The following is a 16,501-nucleotide window of genomic DNA, read 5'->3' on the forward strand; positions in this document are numbered from 1 at the left end:
CTGGTAGCCCTTCGCATTAACCAGTACCCAAGAAGTAGAGCTTGGTTTCAAAAAGGTTGGTGACCCCTGCTGTAAAGCGTCTTTGAGTACCCTGGAATGCGCTATTCCAAATAAATGTTTTTTATTATCCATTTTCTACCGCTTATTCCCTTTCGGGGTTGCGGGGGGCGCTGGCGCCTATCTCAGCTACAATCGGGCGGAAGGCGGGGTACACCCTGGACAAGTGTGCGTGTGAATGTTGTCTGTCTATCTGTGTTGGCCCTGCGATGAGGGGGCGACTTGTCCAGGGTGTACCCCGCCTTCCGCCCGATTGTAGCTGAGATAGGCGCCAGCGCCCCCCCGCGACCCCAAAAGGGAATAAGCGGTAAAAAATGGATGGATGGATGGATGTTTTTTATTATCATTAAGAAGTAACTGGAATAAGGACCAGTGGGGGGCAGCAATATGGATACGGTGCGTCCAGTCAGCCGGAAATCAAAACGAAGAAGAAGAAGAGTTCCGGTGTCAGACGACTGTCAGACGCCGTTCATCGAGACCAGGTAAAAATAAAAAATACAATTTTAATAATTTAAAAAACGACACTTATTTGTGTCGTGATTTATTTCAATCTACACACAGTCACGGTGTAGTTGCTTTTAGACCAACTAGTTTGCTTTTCATCTGGCTGCTGTTAGCTTAGTCGCGCTTCCTAGTCATTTGAGTAAGTTAGTACAACTTTTAAACAGACTCCATCCATTTCCTACCGCTTGTCCCTTACGGGGTGGCGGAGGGGGGGCTAATTCAGCCAATGTTAAAAATAAATGATGTAGAGTTTTAACAAGTAGCTTATGCTGTAATGTGGCACCGGGCATGTAGACTTTAGACTTTACACCTCTTACCTAACAGGCTCCCAGAACACAACTAAGCATAAAACTCCAAAATGAAGACCTACATTTTTTATAATTAATGCAGTCGTTTATGGAAATTATGACAGTCATCTTGCATGACAAAGTAATTAGCCGGTAATAATAATGTGGTCCAGTTTTAAAAGCACTGGTGTCGAACTCAAGGCCCGGGGGCCGGTTCTGGCCCGCTGCCTCATTCTATGTGGCCCGCGAAAGCCTAGAAAAAAAATGGGTTTCAGTAAAATATTTCATATTTGCTTTTACTAAATGCATTCTTTCTTTTAATTTTGACACAAAAAACGTAAACTTTATTATTATCTGATCATGCCAATTATATTATTACATAAAGGCCTACTGAAATGAGATTTTCTTATCCAAACGGGAATAGCAGGTCCATTCTATATGTCATACTTGATCGTTTCGCGATATTGCCATATTTTTGCTGAAAGGATTTAGTAGAGAACATCGACGATAAAGTTCGCAACTTTTGGTCGCTAATAAAAAAGCCTTTCCTTTACCGGCAGTAGCAGACGATGTGCGCGTTACGTCACCGGTGTGAGGGCTCCTCACATCCTTACATTGTTTATAATGTGAGCCACCAGCAGTAGAGACGCGCGGTTTGCGGTCACAACCGCGGAGTCCGCGGATAACCGCGGGTCGGGCGGGTGACATGACGAAAAAATAGATTTTAAATAGATCCGGGCAGGTGGCGGTTGAACCAATTCGGAAATATATATATTGTAATAATCCCAGGAATGTAGGCTCATAAAACTTCTTCGTTTGTCTTGTCTTTTTTGCACAAGATGTAATACAACCACACAACAGCTCTCATGTCTCTAACGCTTTTCCCGGGACAACTCGAACTCTCACTTCCTGTCGATAACATCACTTCCCTATCTCTCCCCCCAGCCAAAGTCATTGGCTAACACCCCGTAGCCTACCGCTACATTATACATAGTTAAATGTTATGTTGAAAAGGTTCATTTAGCCTTCTGACGTGTATTTATAAATGGTTGATCTATATAGGCTAGTAGGTAAAGGGTTGTACCTGACAACTCTTGATGGTACAATCCATATATCACGTCACAGACAATGTCACGCTAACATCACGTGACACCTCTGATGAAGGCTGCAGAAGCAAGGTAGCCCAAACTTGTCAGGTACAACACTTTACCTTACTAGCCTATAGAAATCAACTATTTATAAATAGTTAAATGTTGTTACCCACATACGAAAAACGAGCAGCACTCTTTGAAACAGTATGTGGGCATACTTTTATTTTGAAGTGTCCCGTTTGGTCTGTCGACGGATGTAAGAAAGCTACTTCCGGGTATGGCCAACGAGGTATTTGTCATTTGTTGGTATTTTACTTGGTAAAATGTTTGATCCACATGCTGTGCATGTTATTATTTTTAAGTTTGTAATGTGATTAATTTATTGCAGTTTTCACGGTGAATTTGAAGGGAAAGTAAGCCTTCAAATAAATCAGTTCAAGAAAGCCATTGTGTCTGTGCTATTTGGAGGGAGTTACACTTTCTAACCCCACTAATGCATTGCATCGTCTATATTAGATGTATAACAACGGGCCGATTGTAGCTGGGATAGGCGCTACAACCCCCCCCCCCCCCCCCCCGTTGGATGACGACTTTAGTGATGCGGTTGCGGATGATATAATTGCCTATCCGCGCATCTCTAACCAGCAGTATGAGCAATTCGGACTGAGAAAGCGACAATTTCCCAATTAATTTGAGCGAGGATGAAAGATTCGTGGATGAGGAAAGTTAGAGTGAAGCACTAATAAAAAAAAGAAAGGGCGACGGCTCCAGGCGGCGGCAGTGGGAGCGTTTCAGATGTAATTAGACACATTTACTAAGACAATTCTAGAAAATCCCCTATCTGCCTATCATGTTAATAGTATTTTAGTGTGATTATAAAGTCATACCTGAAAGTCGGATGGCTGTGGTGAACGCTAGTGTCTCTGAGAAAAGCAGAGGAGCCAAGATCACAGCTGCCTTTTTGAGCTGCAGGATGAAGTCGCGTAATCCACTCAAGTCTCCGGTAAGAGCCGACTTAATATCACTACTTTCCCATCCTAAAACTTGCTGGTTGACGCATAGAAACATGTTCGCTTGACCGCTCTGTGTTAAAGCTTCACAACAAACAAAGAAACACCGGCTTTGTTTCGGTTGCTAAAGGCAGCTGCAATCCACCGCTTTTATTTGTTTTTTACTAAATGCATTCTTCCTTTCAATTTTGATACAAAAAAACTTAAACTTTAATATTATCTGATTATTCCAATTAGATTATTATATACTGTATTGCAAAACTATTTTTGTGAGATAAAAGCAAATAGTTAAATATCTGCTCGTCACCTTTATTTATGATTTTTAAAGCAAGTTATACATACAAAAATGTAATATTAAAATGCATTTTGATTAATTCTGATTAAACAGAGGTTATTACCCGCATTGCATCATGTAATTTCATTTTTTTTTAAAGCGTCTGTCTGATAGCAGCCATTACTGCGATGTGGCCCTCAATGAAAATGAGTTTGACACCCCTGAGTTAAAGGAACAAATCCTCAAGGGGAGCTTGGGGGATTGTTGACAGGAATAGGTTGGATATTGATATTGATTTTACAAGGGGAGCTCAGAGGGGAACTGCAGCTTTTATAGAACTAATTAATAGTTTTTTTAGGATTCTTAAGAGAAAATAAACGCTTGCAAGATGCGGCTAATGGAGCACTGTCGCAACATCATTGAAGCCTTGAAAGCAGGGCTGTAGGCTTGGCTTTTTCTCCATTAAATGAAAAAAATGAGTAACACAAAAAAATGTTTGTGGCACAGGAATACATTTAGTAGGTTTATAATATCACAACTTCATTATTAACACTAAACGTGCACATGGGCCCTCATAAAGATAAACACAATGCCATAATAACACCTACTGTAATGCTGAATTAAACATAGAACAACTCTAAACTGTGCTAGAACTGTCACTAACACAAGTGTAGGGCTGTGCGAAATTCAGGATTGCAGGGTTGCAAAACTCCTATTGTGATATAGTTTGGCCCATAAACACACACTATAATTTTACATTTTCGGGACTGATGGAGATTCCAAATGGACAAAAACAGGTACCAACAAGTAAGAAAAGTAGGTTTTGTATAATAGGACCCCAACTTAAAGGTGGACTGACTTTTTTAGGGAATTTGTAAATCGTTCACAATAGAAATGAGAGACAAGAACATCCATCTTTTTCCGCTTATCCGAGGTCGGGTCGCGGGGGCAGCAGGCTAAGCAGGGAAGCCCAGACTTCCCTCTCCCCAGCCACTTCGTCTATCTCTTCCCAGGGAATTCCGAGGCGTTCCCAGGCCAGCCGGGAGACATAGTCTTCCCAACGTGTCCTGGGTCTTCCCCGTGGAACACTTGTTTTTTTTTTTTTTTTCTTATATTAGGATTTTAAAGATGATAAAAAAAACGCTTGGAAGATGCAGCTAATGGGAGTCACCGTTGTAGCCTTCAAAGCCTCTAAACGCCTTCAAAACCCTCCAACATTTTGTATACACGTTGCAAGTCTACATACAAACCCCAAAACCAGTGAAGTTTTTCTTTTTTTTCTTTGGTCCAGCTGGCCTGGGACGTTTTTTTCTGGTTTATTTGGGTTAAGCACTCTATTTATGTTGAAATAGTTTGTCTCCAAACTCCACATTAGCAGCTTCAAGTCAATTTCACCTCACTCTATCGGCTTCCGTCTGCTCTAATGTCTCACTCTTCCTTCGTGCTCGCTTCTAAAAACGGTAGTTATAATCCTTTGTTCATTCAGTTTCAAAAAGATAAGGTTGTGAATCTCCATTTGTCCAATAGTGGTCGTCTTCGTTGTTTGTTACCAAGTCTGCCACACAAGCGAAGTAGGAACACGCTGATTTTCGGAAGTGCGCTGCTATGGGAACGGAAATAAATGTGCTGAGGAATTAGTTCCGGCAATGAATAAAATGATCGAAATACAGCAAATATTGTACAAATTACATATTGTTAATTTGTACATACTTTCAGTGTGTATATTGTACATATTGTTTTGACGTTGTCTGTTACTACTAAATATATGTACTTGCAGTGTGTATATTGTACATATAACATATTGTTTTGAAGTTGTCTGTTACATTATATGTATATATATATACTTGCAGTGTGTATATTACACGTAATAGTTATTGTTATGAAGGTGTCTAATTCTACATTATTTATATAATGCAGTGTGTATATCGTACATATTATATATTGTTATGAAGGTGTCTATTATTACATTTTATATGTATATACTTGCAGTGTGTATATTGCACGTAATACTTATTGTTATGAAGGTGTCTAATACTACATTATTTATATACTGCAGTGTGTATATCGTACATATTATATATCGTAATGAAGTTGTCTATTATTACATTATGTAAGTTGCAGTGTGTCTATTGTACATATTGCATATTGTTATGAAGGTATCTGTTACTACATTATATATTTCCTTGCAGTGTGTATATTGTACATAATACATTTTGTTATGAAAGTGTTTAATACTAAATTATTTATATACTGCAATGTGTATATCGTACACATTACATATTATTATGAAGGTGTCTGTTACTACATAATGTATATACTTGCAGTGTGTATATTGTACATATTACATATTGTTATGAAGGTGTCTCTTTCTACATCATATATATATATATATATGTATATATATATATATATACTTGGATGGATGGTGTATATATCGTACATATTGTTATGGTGGTGTCTGTTACTACATTTTATATATATATATATATATATATATATATATATATATATATATATATGTATTTGCAGTGTGTCTATAAAAAGTGTTGATAGTTTTGAAGTTAGAATGCATTAAAAAATGTCACTTTTTTGGGAATTTTGCCTATCTTTCACAACCATTACAAAAAACATGAAGACAAATGTATTTATTTTTTTGTAATACATTCTAACTTGTAAATAAATCTAAATTAAAGTCTTCTTACGGAGGTCCTCTCTTCCTCCGATAAAACACAATAAAAAAAAGCTTCTAAAAAGTGCCACAAATACCCCATTTACATTTCGTGACTTGAATATTAACCAAATACCCGTGATATTTTAATTTTAAGCGTTAGCACAGACACGCTATTTAAAGCGGCGCCGCGATCACGAGCTTGGGTGCCAGTGTTGACGTGATCAGCTGCTTCCTCGTTTCTTTGCTCGTCAAACTTTATGAGAGCTTATAAAGGAAATGGACGAGAACATATTCCGACAAATTGGGACACTTTGACAGCCAATGTAGACCCGGTAATAGCGATAATAACACAAAAAGACAGGTTCCACCCCCCTTTCTGAATTCATGAGTCATTAATAAATGGGAATATATGAACATCCTAGCAGTCGGCGTCCTAATGACAGCAGACATTGTACAGTAAGTGATGTCTTATTATGTTTTTTGGCTCTCTTAAAGTCTGCAGTGAGTAATAATCAGTGATGTTTTAAAAAAAATTGGAATCGTTGTAATGTGTGTTTGAAATTAATGCTTACAATGAGCAAAATATGTACATTTTAAATGTTTTTATACAAATGTCTATTACTACATTATATATTTTTCATGTATATAAAACATTAATGGAGGTATTTGGATGTTTTTAAGGGCTTTACAGGCATAATAGAGGGGTTCCTATGGGCACCATTGTAAGCAGACTTTTGATCGCATTTATTTACTTTTTAGAGTGCATTAAAAAAATACTTGTAATGTCTTGTCTTTCATCATGATTGTGAACGAAAGAGGCAAAATTCCCAAAGAATTGCAGTTCCCCTTTAATCTACTCAATGATACTTTTAAATCTGCGATGCACCGAGACCATAGTGAACCGCAATGTGGCTGGGGAACACTGTCCTGCCAATACATGGGCTAAAATATCTTTTTGCATTGTCAGATTTCATTCAAATTTGATGTTTACAATGTTTGGTTTAAATATATACCATTTTAATTCGGAGTCAGGTGGTCTTCTTGTACATCATTAGCAATAGGTTCTTCATATTGATGACCTAACAGGACTTCGCAGTCCACAAAAAGACTTAATTTTAGGGACAGCCACCAGTCTTCCCATAAACACCCGCACACCAAGTCATTGTAACATCTTTATTAAAAGAAAAACAGGGAATATTTCAGAAAATTTTCAAAAATACATTTTTGTTTTTAGATTTTGCACCATAAGGGAGGATGGCCGGGACCGTGACAAATCCATTCCAGCACATTGTGGACCTTCTGGATCCCAAAATTGCAAATCAGATGTTCTACAACCTCTCCAAACTGGAAGATCCTCGATATAGTAAGAAAATATCGTCTTTCTACTATTTGCTATTGTCAAATATCTGTGACTAGTTGTTGGCATTGTTTTTAAACACTTATTTTAATATAGATAATTTTTGACTGGCATCTTTACAGGAAAAACAAACTGAGTGGTCCTGTCATTTCAAGTACCATATTTTCCGGACCATAGGGCGCACCAAATTATAAGGCACACTGCCGATGAACGTATTTTTGATCTTTTTTTTTATATATATATGTAAGGCTCACCGGATTATAGGGCATATTTATATATATATATATATATATATATATATACGTATATGTGTATATATACAGGTGCTGTTCATATTATTAGAATATCATGAAAAAGTTGATTTATTTCAGTAATTATATTCAGAACGTGAAACTTACATATTATATCAATTCATTATACACATAATGATATATTTGAAATGTTTATTTCTTTAAATTTTGATGATTAGTACTGACAATTACTGAAAATCCCAAATTCAGTATCTCAGAAAATTAGAATATTAGTTACGACTAGTACCAAAAAATATTTTTTAGAAATTTGGGCCAACTGAAATATATGAACATGGAAAGTTTCAGCATGTACGGCAATCAATACTTAGTTGCAGCTCCTTTTGCCTGGATTGCTGCAGCAATACGACGTGGCATGGAGTCCACCAGTCTGTTGCACCCCTCAGGTGTTATGAGAGCCCAGGTTGCTTTAATAGTGGCCTTCAGCTCTTCAGCATTGTTGGGTCTGGCATCTCGCATCTTCCGCTTCACAATACCCCATAGGTTTTCTATGGGGTTAAGGTCAGGTGAATTTGCAGGCCAATCAAGAACAGGGATACCATGGTCCTTAAACCAGGTACTGGTAGATTTGGCACTGTGTGCAGGTGCCAAGTCATGTTGGAAAATGAAATCTTCATCTCCATAAAATTGGTCCGGGGCAGGCAACATAAAGTGTTCTAAAACTTCCTGGTAGACTGCTGCATTGACCCTAGACCTCAGGAAACACAGTGGACCAATACCAGCAGGAGACATGGGACCCCAGACCATTACCGATTGTGGAAATTTGACACTGGACTTCTGGCAACGTGGATTCTGTGCCTCTCCTGTCTTCCTCCAGACTCTGGGACCTTGATTTCCAAAGGAGATACAAAATTTACTTTCATCTGAAAACATAACTTTGGACCACTCAGCAGCCGTCCAGTCCTTTTTGTCTTGAGCCCAGGCGAGACGCTTTTGACGTTGTCTCTTATTCAAGAGTGGCTTTACACAAGGAATGCGACAGCTGAAGCCCATATCTTGCATACGTCGGTGCATGGTTCTTGAAGCACTGACTCCAGCTGCGGTCCACTCTTTGTGGATCTCCCCCACATTTTTGAATCTGTTTTGTTTGACAATCCTCTCCAGGGCGCGGTTATCCCTCTTACTTTTACACTTTTTTTTACCACATCTTTGTCTTCCCTTCGCCTCTCTATTAATGTGCTTGGACACAGAGCTCTGGGCACATCCAACCTCTTTGGCAATGACCTTTTGTGTCTTGCCCTCCTTATTTAAAGTATCAATGGTCATCTTTTGGACAGTTGTCAAGTCAGCAGTCTTCCCCATGATTGTGTGTCATACAGAATCAAAACGAGAGACCATTTTAAGTCGCTCCTGAGTATAAGTCGCACCCCCGGCCACATTTTGAAAAAAACTGCCACTTATAGTCCGAAAAATAAGATATATGTATATTTATGTTTTTGTTAATTTCTTAATGTAAAACACTTCCTTGTGGTCTACATAACATGTAATGGTGTTTTTTTTGGTCAAAATGTTGCATAGATGTTTTACAGACCATCTTCAAGTCGTTTTCTGACAGTCGCTTCAGGATGCGCCGTTTTGTGGGCGGTCTTATTTACGTGGCTCACCTTCGGCAGCGTCTTCTCCCCGTCATCTTTGTTGTAGCGGTGTGGCGTGCAAGGACGGGAGTGGAAGAAGTGTCAAAAGATGGAGCTAACTGTTTTAATGACATTCAGACTTTACTTAAATTAAAAATGGAGCAGCATCGTCTTGTCCGTGGCTCGGTAGTGCAATAACAACGCCGGAAATGTGTCCCATGAAAAACCGTCCGACCGGAAACCTCTAATAACTAAAGTTCCTTGGGTGAATAATGTAAACTCACTACACCGGTATGTTCCAGCACTTTCATGGCGAGTTGACTGACAGATATAAGTAAAAACTGAACAATACTTTATATTAGAAATGGCAACAGCGGAGGATGAATGTCACATAACAAGAAGATAGAGTAAAAATGACTACGGTGTCGCCACAGACTACAAAGGCGGACCTGCACAAATTTTCAGGACTTATACAAATCCCAAATACAGATCAGGAGGTAAGAAAAGTTGCTTTTGCATAACATTGCGAAACAAAACGCCAGATAATGTCTTACCTTATACACACACCATAATAATACTCGTATGTTGAAGCACAGTACAATCCATCAAGCGGTGCGGCTTCATAGCTTACCAAAGTCGTACTAAAACATTTCGACGGATTTTTGAGCACAGTGTGTAATGTTGTATATTTTCAATCATACCATTAACACTTATCATTTCACTATGTACGAAATAAAATTGCTTTAAGGTCGGTAAGCACAAACAAAATTATTTCATACATTAGGCTCACCGGGTTATAAGGCGCTCTGTCGAGTTTTGACAAAATATAAAGATTTTAAGGGCGCTTTGTAGTCTGAAAAATACGGTGTATTTTAGGGCCGTCAAACTAATAAAATATTTAATTGCGACTAATCACATTTTGTTCATAGTTAACTCCAAATTATTCACAAAGACACAATTGTTTATCATTAATAAGTGTACCATGGACAGATAATTGATGTTTTCAAAACCATGAGTGGATGATTTGTTTGGTTTCATGACATGTTTATTAAACATTGTGCTTTTTTTAAACTTCTCAACACAAAATGGACATAAACAAACTTTTAATGACAATCAAAACATACCCCCAACAAAAATGCTTTTCCTGCCGTAGGAGCACTTGCATTTGATTTTTTTTATTTCTGTTTAACCTGGAAAAAAATCCCATTGAGATTAAAAAAACTTTTTTCAAGGGGGTCCTGGTCAAGAAGCAGTAAAGTTACACATAAAATGACATTCACATTACACATTAAAATGAGAGGATGGACAACAAGTAAAACATTTACAGATAACTGAGGCTGCTTCAAATGCTCTGTTTTGTTCAAATCATTTAAGGATAAAAAAAGAATTCATTCAGCTTCCAGTTTCATTGTATAATGTTTCTAGCACAAGGAGCTGCTAAGACACAGGCTTTTTTCAAAAGGACAGGAGATACATTTATGTGATTAGACACCAGTTTTGCGCATAAACAATACAAAATGTGTAAATAAAGCTATCTTGACAATACTATCATTTGACATCCACTAGAACAGGGGTCGGCAACCCGCGGCTCCGGAGCCGCATGCGGCTCTTTAGTCACTGATATGGCTCAGCTGCATAATCGCCTGCATCCCTAACTCTTCCGGGCTACATTATAAACACCCACTATCACCCCCCCCCCCCCATCCTCCGTGTGTGTGGGGGGGTGTATAGTGTAACACGGAAGAGTTTGGGATGCATGGGATTCTGGGTATTTGTTCTGTTGTGTTTATGTTGTGTTACAGTGCAGATGTTCTCACGAAATGTATTTGTCATTGTTGTTTGGTGTGGTTTCACAGTGTGGCGCATATTAGTAAGAGTGTTAAAGTTGTTTATATCAAAACCCTCAGTGTAACCTGTATGGCTGTTGATCAAGTATGCCTTGCAGTCACTTATGTATACTGTAGAAGCTTCATACAACATGTTAGTGGGCTGGTAAGCTGTGAGTTACAGTTGTAGAGGGCACCAAACGCATTGTTATCATACCAGTCCTATAGCATTGTTGTTCTGGTGCAACTCAGCAGACATTTGAGAGATTAGCTGCTCTGGAATACGGGAGTCTCCCGATAAAATTGGGATGATTGACGAATGTGATGTTGGTAGAGTGGCCGTGCCAGCAACTCAAAGGGTTGCAGGTTCGATTCCCGCTTCCGCCATCCTAGTCACTGCCGTTGTGTCCTTGGGTAAGACACTTTACCCACCTGCTCCCAGTGCCACCCACACTGGTTTAAATGTAACTTAGATATTGGGTTTCACTATGTAAAGCGCTTTGAGTCACTAGAGAAAAGCGCTATATAAATATAATTCACTTCACTTCACTTCACATTCAAATAAAATCCACGGGCAGCACTGGTATCAAATTTTCATATTAAGGTGCAGGCCGCGTGTCTGAGACCCCTGGTTTATGCATATATCAATGCAAAAAAAATAACTGTACGCTGGTTTATTTCATTTTAAATTTCAAAAGAGTCTTGTGGCTCCCATTGTTTTCTTTATTTTGTGAAACGGGTCAAAATGGCTCTTTGTGTGGTAAAGGTTGCCGACCTCTGCACTAGAACTACTTTCCCGTCATAATAACTGAATTTGGGAAAATATAATTCTACTTTTCGGTCATAATAACTGAATTTGGGAAAATATAATTCTTGGTTATTATTCTATTAGACAATAGGAAAAGCTGGATAGTCTTATAATGACTTGAGGGCTCTAGGTTTAGTTGTCTAGGGAATCGGGGTAGACTACGTTCTTTGTCATTTTGTTTGCTGAGTAGATGAAAAGATTAGTGGGGATGCCATCTCTGGAACACCCACCATAAAGTTGCCATTTGAAAAGACTGGCTTTTTCCGGTGAAGTCCTACAACTTTGAGGAATAGTCCCTAAGCTTTGTTTATGGTCAATGCAAAACTTAATTTGACTGGAACCTGAAAACATTTGAATTCAAATGGCAAGTCTAATGGGAACAAAGGTATTTTTGGAATTAAGACATTGGTTCCTGTGGCTATGCCTGTCATCACATTTGCTTTAATTACTCTTAAAAGAAGCCTCTTGAGCATCAGCATTGTCCCTTTGCATAGGTTTTGGGGATCAAGGTTTCCGAGAAGCATATTAGGTGTACCAACCTTAAGGTAAGAGAGTAAGGCAGAAGACCAGGTGGAGCTAGCTATTAAGGAAATCCGTAGGATGATTTACATCTTCCTCTGGATCTTTCATGCTTTCTATGGATTTGCAGACAATTATAACTCTCGGGGTAATGATTTAAGAGTACAATGTATTTTAGCTCCTTGACTGAGCCAGCTTTGATCATTGCTATGTCTGTGAAGACAGCGTTGATGAAATTACCTTGGCTGGGAAATTACCTTGGCCAAAAGGTAGGGTAACCAGACCATCAGGTTCAGACTCCCGCCTCCTGTTTCCCTCCTGAAGTAGTTGCTCTGAGAATGTTAATTTCTTGATCTTCTGGTAACAGGACTCTCATATTAGTTGATAGTCCAAACAAAGCGTTTAATTTCTGACCACAAGTGTGATTTTTTTCAAGCAGGCATTCACTTCATCTGCTCGTGTTCCTTTCGGAATCACTGGTAATGTTTGCTGGATATCTTTGGTGAATTGAACAGTTGCTTCACCTTTCCAAAGCGTCAAATGCAGCTTTGTGGCTCATGGTTGCTTCATCTCACATGAAGAGCTTGCATTCATGCAAAAGTCTCCCTCTACTAGATCAACGGCTCATATTACAGGTTTGTTTTTCTTTTTTGATGAGGTCTAAAGGTGGCTCAAATGCAGAGTGAGCCGTTCTTCCGCCCTCAAGTAAAGTGGTGGCAATGCCACTCGGTGCAACAGCAAATATCACTTCTTTGCCTGATTTTTGCAAGTAGAAGATCGGTAACAATCTTTCCAGTTCCTCCAGGAGCATCCGCAAAGAACAGTCCTCCCTGTTCCTCTTCAGTGTTGTGGAGAATGGCCTCATCGGCGGCTTTCTGATCACCCACAAGTCAAGTCTCATTTTCTGTGATAAAGGCATCAATATTGTAATGTGTCTCTGTTATATGATCAGCTGAAAGTGGGCAGCCATTTGGGATTGGATCAGGAAAACCCTAAACCGATACTCCATCACCTCCAAGGGCAATAATGTGGTGTTGAAGCTCCGACAAAACTTCATTGAAAATTAAAGTTAAAAGTTAAAGTACCAATGATTGTCACACACACACTAGGTGTGGTGAAATTTGTCCTCTGCATTTGACCCATTCCCTTGATCATCCCCTGGGAAGTGAAGGGAGCAGTGGGCAGCAGCGGTGCCGCGCCCGGGAATCATTTATGGTGATTTAACCCCCAATTCCAACCCTTGATGCTGAGTGCCAAGCAGGGAGGCAATGGGTCCCATGTTTTTATAGTCTTTGGTATGACTCGGGTGGGGTTTGAACTCCCAACCTAACGATCTCAGGGCGGACACTCTAACCACTAGGGCACTGAGTAGGTATGTTTACATTTACATTGAAAGCAACTATCGTGTCTAGAGTCTTTTGTTGGATCCTGTAAAGCATGTCTTCAGACATATCCTCTTTGTATTTATGCTAAGAGTGCTGGATCAGTCAAGTTGCAAGTCATCATCATGGCAAAAAGTCAGTAAAGCTGGCGTGGTGCTCTAGAGGCCGCTGCTTATTCTTAAGTAAGATTCCAATGGTAGTCCTCTTCCAAGAGGCCATGTCTTGGGCAAGCCTCCCTATAGGTGGGACAGGCATCGTTCAAAAGATCTGGGCCCTTTCACACAGTGCAAGAGAACATGGAGAAGAAAAGCATTCTTGCTGCTTGGAGTGAACAGTATCAATTCTTCAGATTGCCTCACTTTTTCGGATATTTTCATGTTCACATCCCAGAACTCTGGCTCCATTCTTACCCTCCTCCACTTCTTGTTGGACCAAGTAGTAGCTTGGGACATCAGCATAAAGGAGAATCTGGGCTAAATTGTCCTCTTGGCAGAGCTTAAAGGGGAACGTTATCACAATTTCAGAAGGGTTGAAACCAACAAAAATCAGTTCCCAGTGGCTTATTTTATTTTTCGAAGTTTTTTTCAAAATGTTACCCGTCCCGGAATATCCCTAAAAAAAGATTTAAAGTGCTTGATTTTCGCTATTTGCGAAGCCACTGTCCATTTTCCTGACGTCACATAGCGATGCCAATACAAATAACGTGGTGGTTACCACAGCAAGATATAGCGACATTAGCTTGGATTCAGACTCGGATTTCAGCGGCTTAAGTGATTCAACAGATTACGCATGTATTGAAACAGATGGTTGGAGTATGGAGGCAGATAGCGAAATGAAATTGAAGAAGAAACTGAAGCTATTGAGCGAATAGCTATTGACGCTATTCGGCCATACATGTCCGTCTTAGCATCGCCGGTAAAATGTGCGGACCAATCAATCAGGACTTTCGCATTGACACTGGAGCAACTTAAATCATTCGATTGGTAAGTGTTTGTTTGGCATTAAATGTGGGTGGAAGGAAACGCTTGATGTAAATATAGTTTCAAATGTACATACAGCTAGCCTAAATAGCATGTTAGCATCGATTAGCTGGCAGTCATTCCGCGACCAAATATGTCTGATTAGCACATAAGTCAATAACATCAACAACACTCACCTTTGTGATTTCGTTGACTTTATTGTTGGGAATGCATCTGCTTTGAGTGTCGCAGGATATCCAGACATTCTTGCCATCTCTGTGCCATCTCTGTCGTAGCATCGCCGGTAAAAACCAAACGAGGGACTTTCGCATCTCTTGACACTGGAGCAATTTAAATCTGTTAATTGGTAAGTGTTTGTTTGGCATTAAATGTGGGTGGAGAGAAAGGCTGGATGTAAATATAGCTACAAATGAGGCATAATGCTGCAATATGTATATACAGCTAGCCTAAATAGCATATTAGCATTGATTAGAATGCCGTGCTAATCAATGCACATTCTACTTAAATCAACATGAATCCTTCCCTGATGGTGTCGTTATACCCTCCGACAACACACCGACGAGGCATGATGTCTCCAAGGTACCGGAAAACAGTCGAAAAACGGAAAATAAGAGCTGATTTGACTTGCTGCGTGTAATGTGGTGGAGAAAATGGCGTTGACTACCTAGGTGACGTCACGTTCTGACGTCATCGCTCCAAGAGCGATAAATCGAAAGGCGTTTAATTCGCCAAAATTCACCCATTTAGAGTTCAGAAATCGGTTAAAAATATATATGGTCTTTTTTTCTGCAACATCAAGGTATATAATGACGCTTACACAAGTCTGGTGATAATGTTCCCCTTTAAAGAATGCAGTAGTGTAGTTTCCTTGGGGTGAGCAATAACATGCTGGGTGTTCTCTTCAGTAAAGAAGACTCTTTGCCGTTTTCAAGATGCACAGCCAAGTTGATGACCGGAGGATAGTGCTGGTGGATGTCAAATGATAATACTCTCCAGATTGCTTCATTTGATGATATGTATTTTCCTTCATTTTTAAAATGTTGTCTTGTAAACCCCTATCAGTTCAACTCCAAACACAGCCATGTCAGCACCTTTGTTAATATATTTGGTAACATACTTTATGCTTTTAATTCTGTTGTAGTTCTTCACATTGATGTGAGCCTAGAATATTTTGGACAAAAGTAAGCAGTATGGTATGACCCAACTCTTATCAATAGTGACTTCTTGACCTCACACTCTCAGCAATGTGGTTTGTCCCCCATCCTCAGACGTTTTACCCATGTAGAGGGGCTAACCTTCCTGTCCTGTGATAGTTTCTTGTACTAAACCTTTCGGGAACCTCTTAGTGCATTTTCCATTCATCATGCAAGGTGAAAAAGGATTGAGCTGTCCACAGGCTACAGCAATCCCCCGCGACCCCAAAAAGGACATGCGGTAGAAAATGGATAGACGGATGGAAATATTTTAATCGCTTGACAGCCCGAGTTTAAGTACATGTATATGTATGTATGTATGGAAAGTATATGAAATGCGTGGGTGTAGTATGGCATGGTTATTATTGTTTTTTATTCAGACCGCTTGCCATTCTCCATTCGGATTCTCTTGGAGTCCGCCGTCAGGAACTGCGATGGCTTTCTGGTGAAGAAGTCCGATGTGGAGAATATCCTCAACTGGAAGCAGACACAGACGCAGACGGTGGAGATCCCATTCATGCCGGCACGTGTGATACTGCAGGACTTCACGTATGTCCGTCGGCCCCCACACACACATAGTAACACTGTTATTTTATTTTTTTTAAATTGTTTCTATTTTCTTTTTACACTTTTATAAATGCAGTTGTCATGTTCAGTGTT

General features: G+C 39.5%; 1 protein-coding gene across 2 annotated transcripts in view; it reads left to right on the forward strand.

Annotated features, from left to right (window-relative positions):
• The first annotated feature begins 439 nt into the window (after nucleotides 1-439).
• LOC133547086 (cytoplasmic aconitate hydratase-like) overlaps nucleotides 440-16,501 on the forward strand; it is a 58,975-nt gene continuing 42,913 nt past the window's right edge. Inside the window, exons 1-3 of one of the 2 annotated variants that reach the window (XM_061892888.1) lie at nucleotides 440-539; nucleotides 7,129-7,257; nucleotides 16,222-16,390. In XM_061892888.1, the coding sequence (XP_061748872.1) occupies nucleotides 7,149-7,257; nucleotides 16,222-16,390 (278 nt within the window). In that variant the 5' untranslated portion in view covers nucleotides 440-539; nucleotides 7,129-7,148. Of the gene's footprint in view, nucleotides 540-7,128; nucleotides 7,258-12,650; nucleotides 12,922-16,221; nucleotides 16,391-16,501 lie in introns of those variants that run through there. The other variant, XM_061892889.1, reaches the window with a different exon arrangement.

Source organism: Nerophis ophidion, unplaced genomic scaffold (genome assembly GCF_033978795.1).
Source record: "Nerophis ophidion isolate RoL-2023_Sa unplaced genomic scaffold, RoL_Noph_v1.0 HiC_scaffold_60, whole genome shotgun sequence".
NCBI lineage: Eukaryota > Metazoa > Chordata > Actinopteri > Syngnathiformes > Syngnathidae > Nerophis > Nerophis ophidion.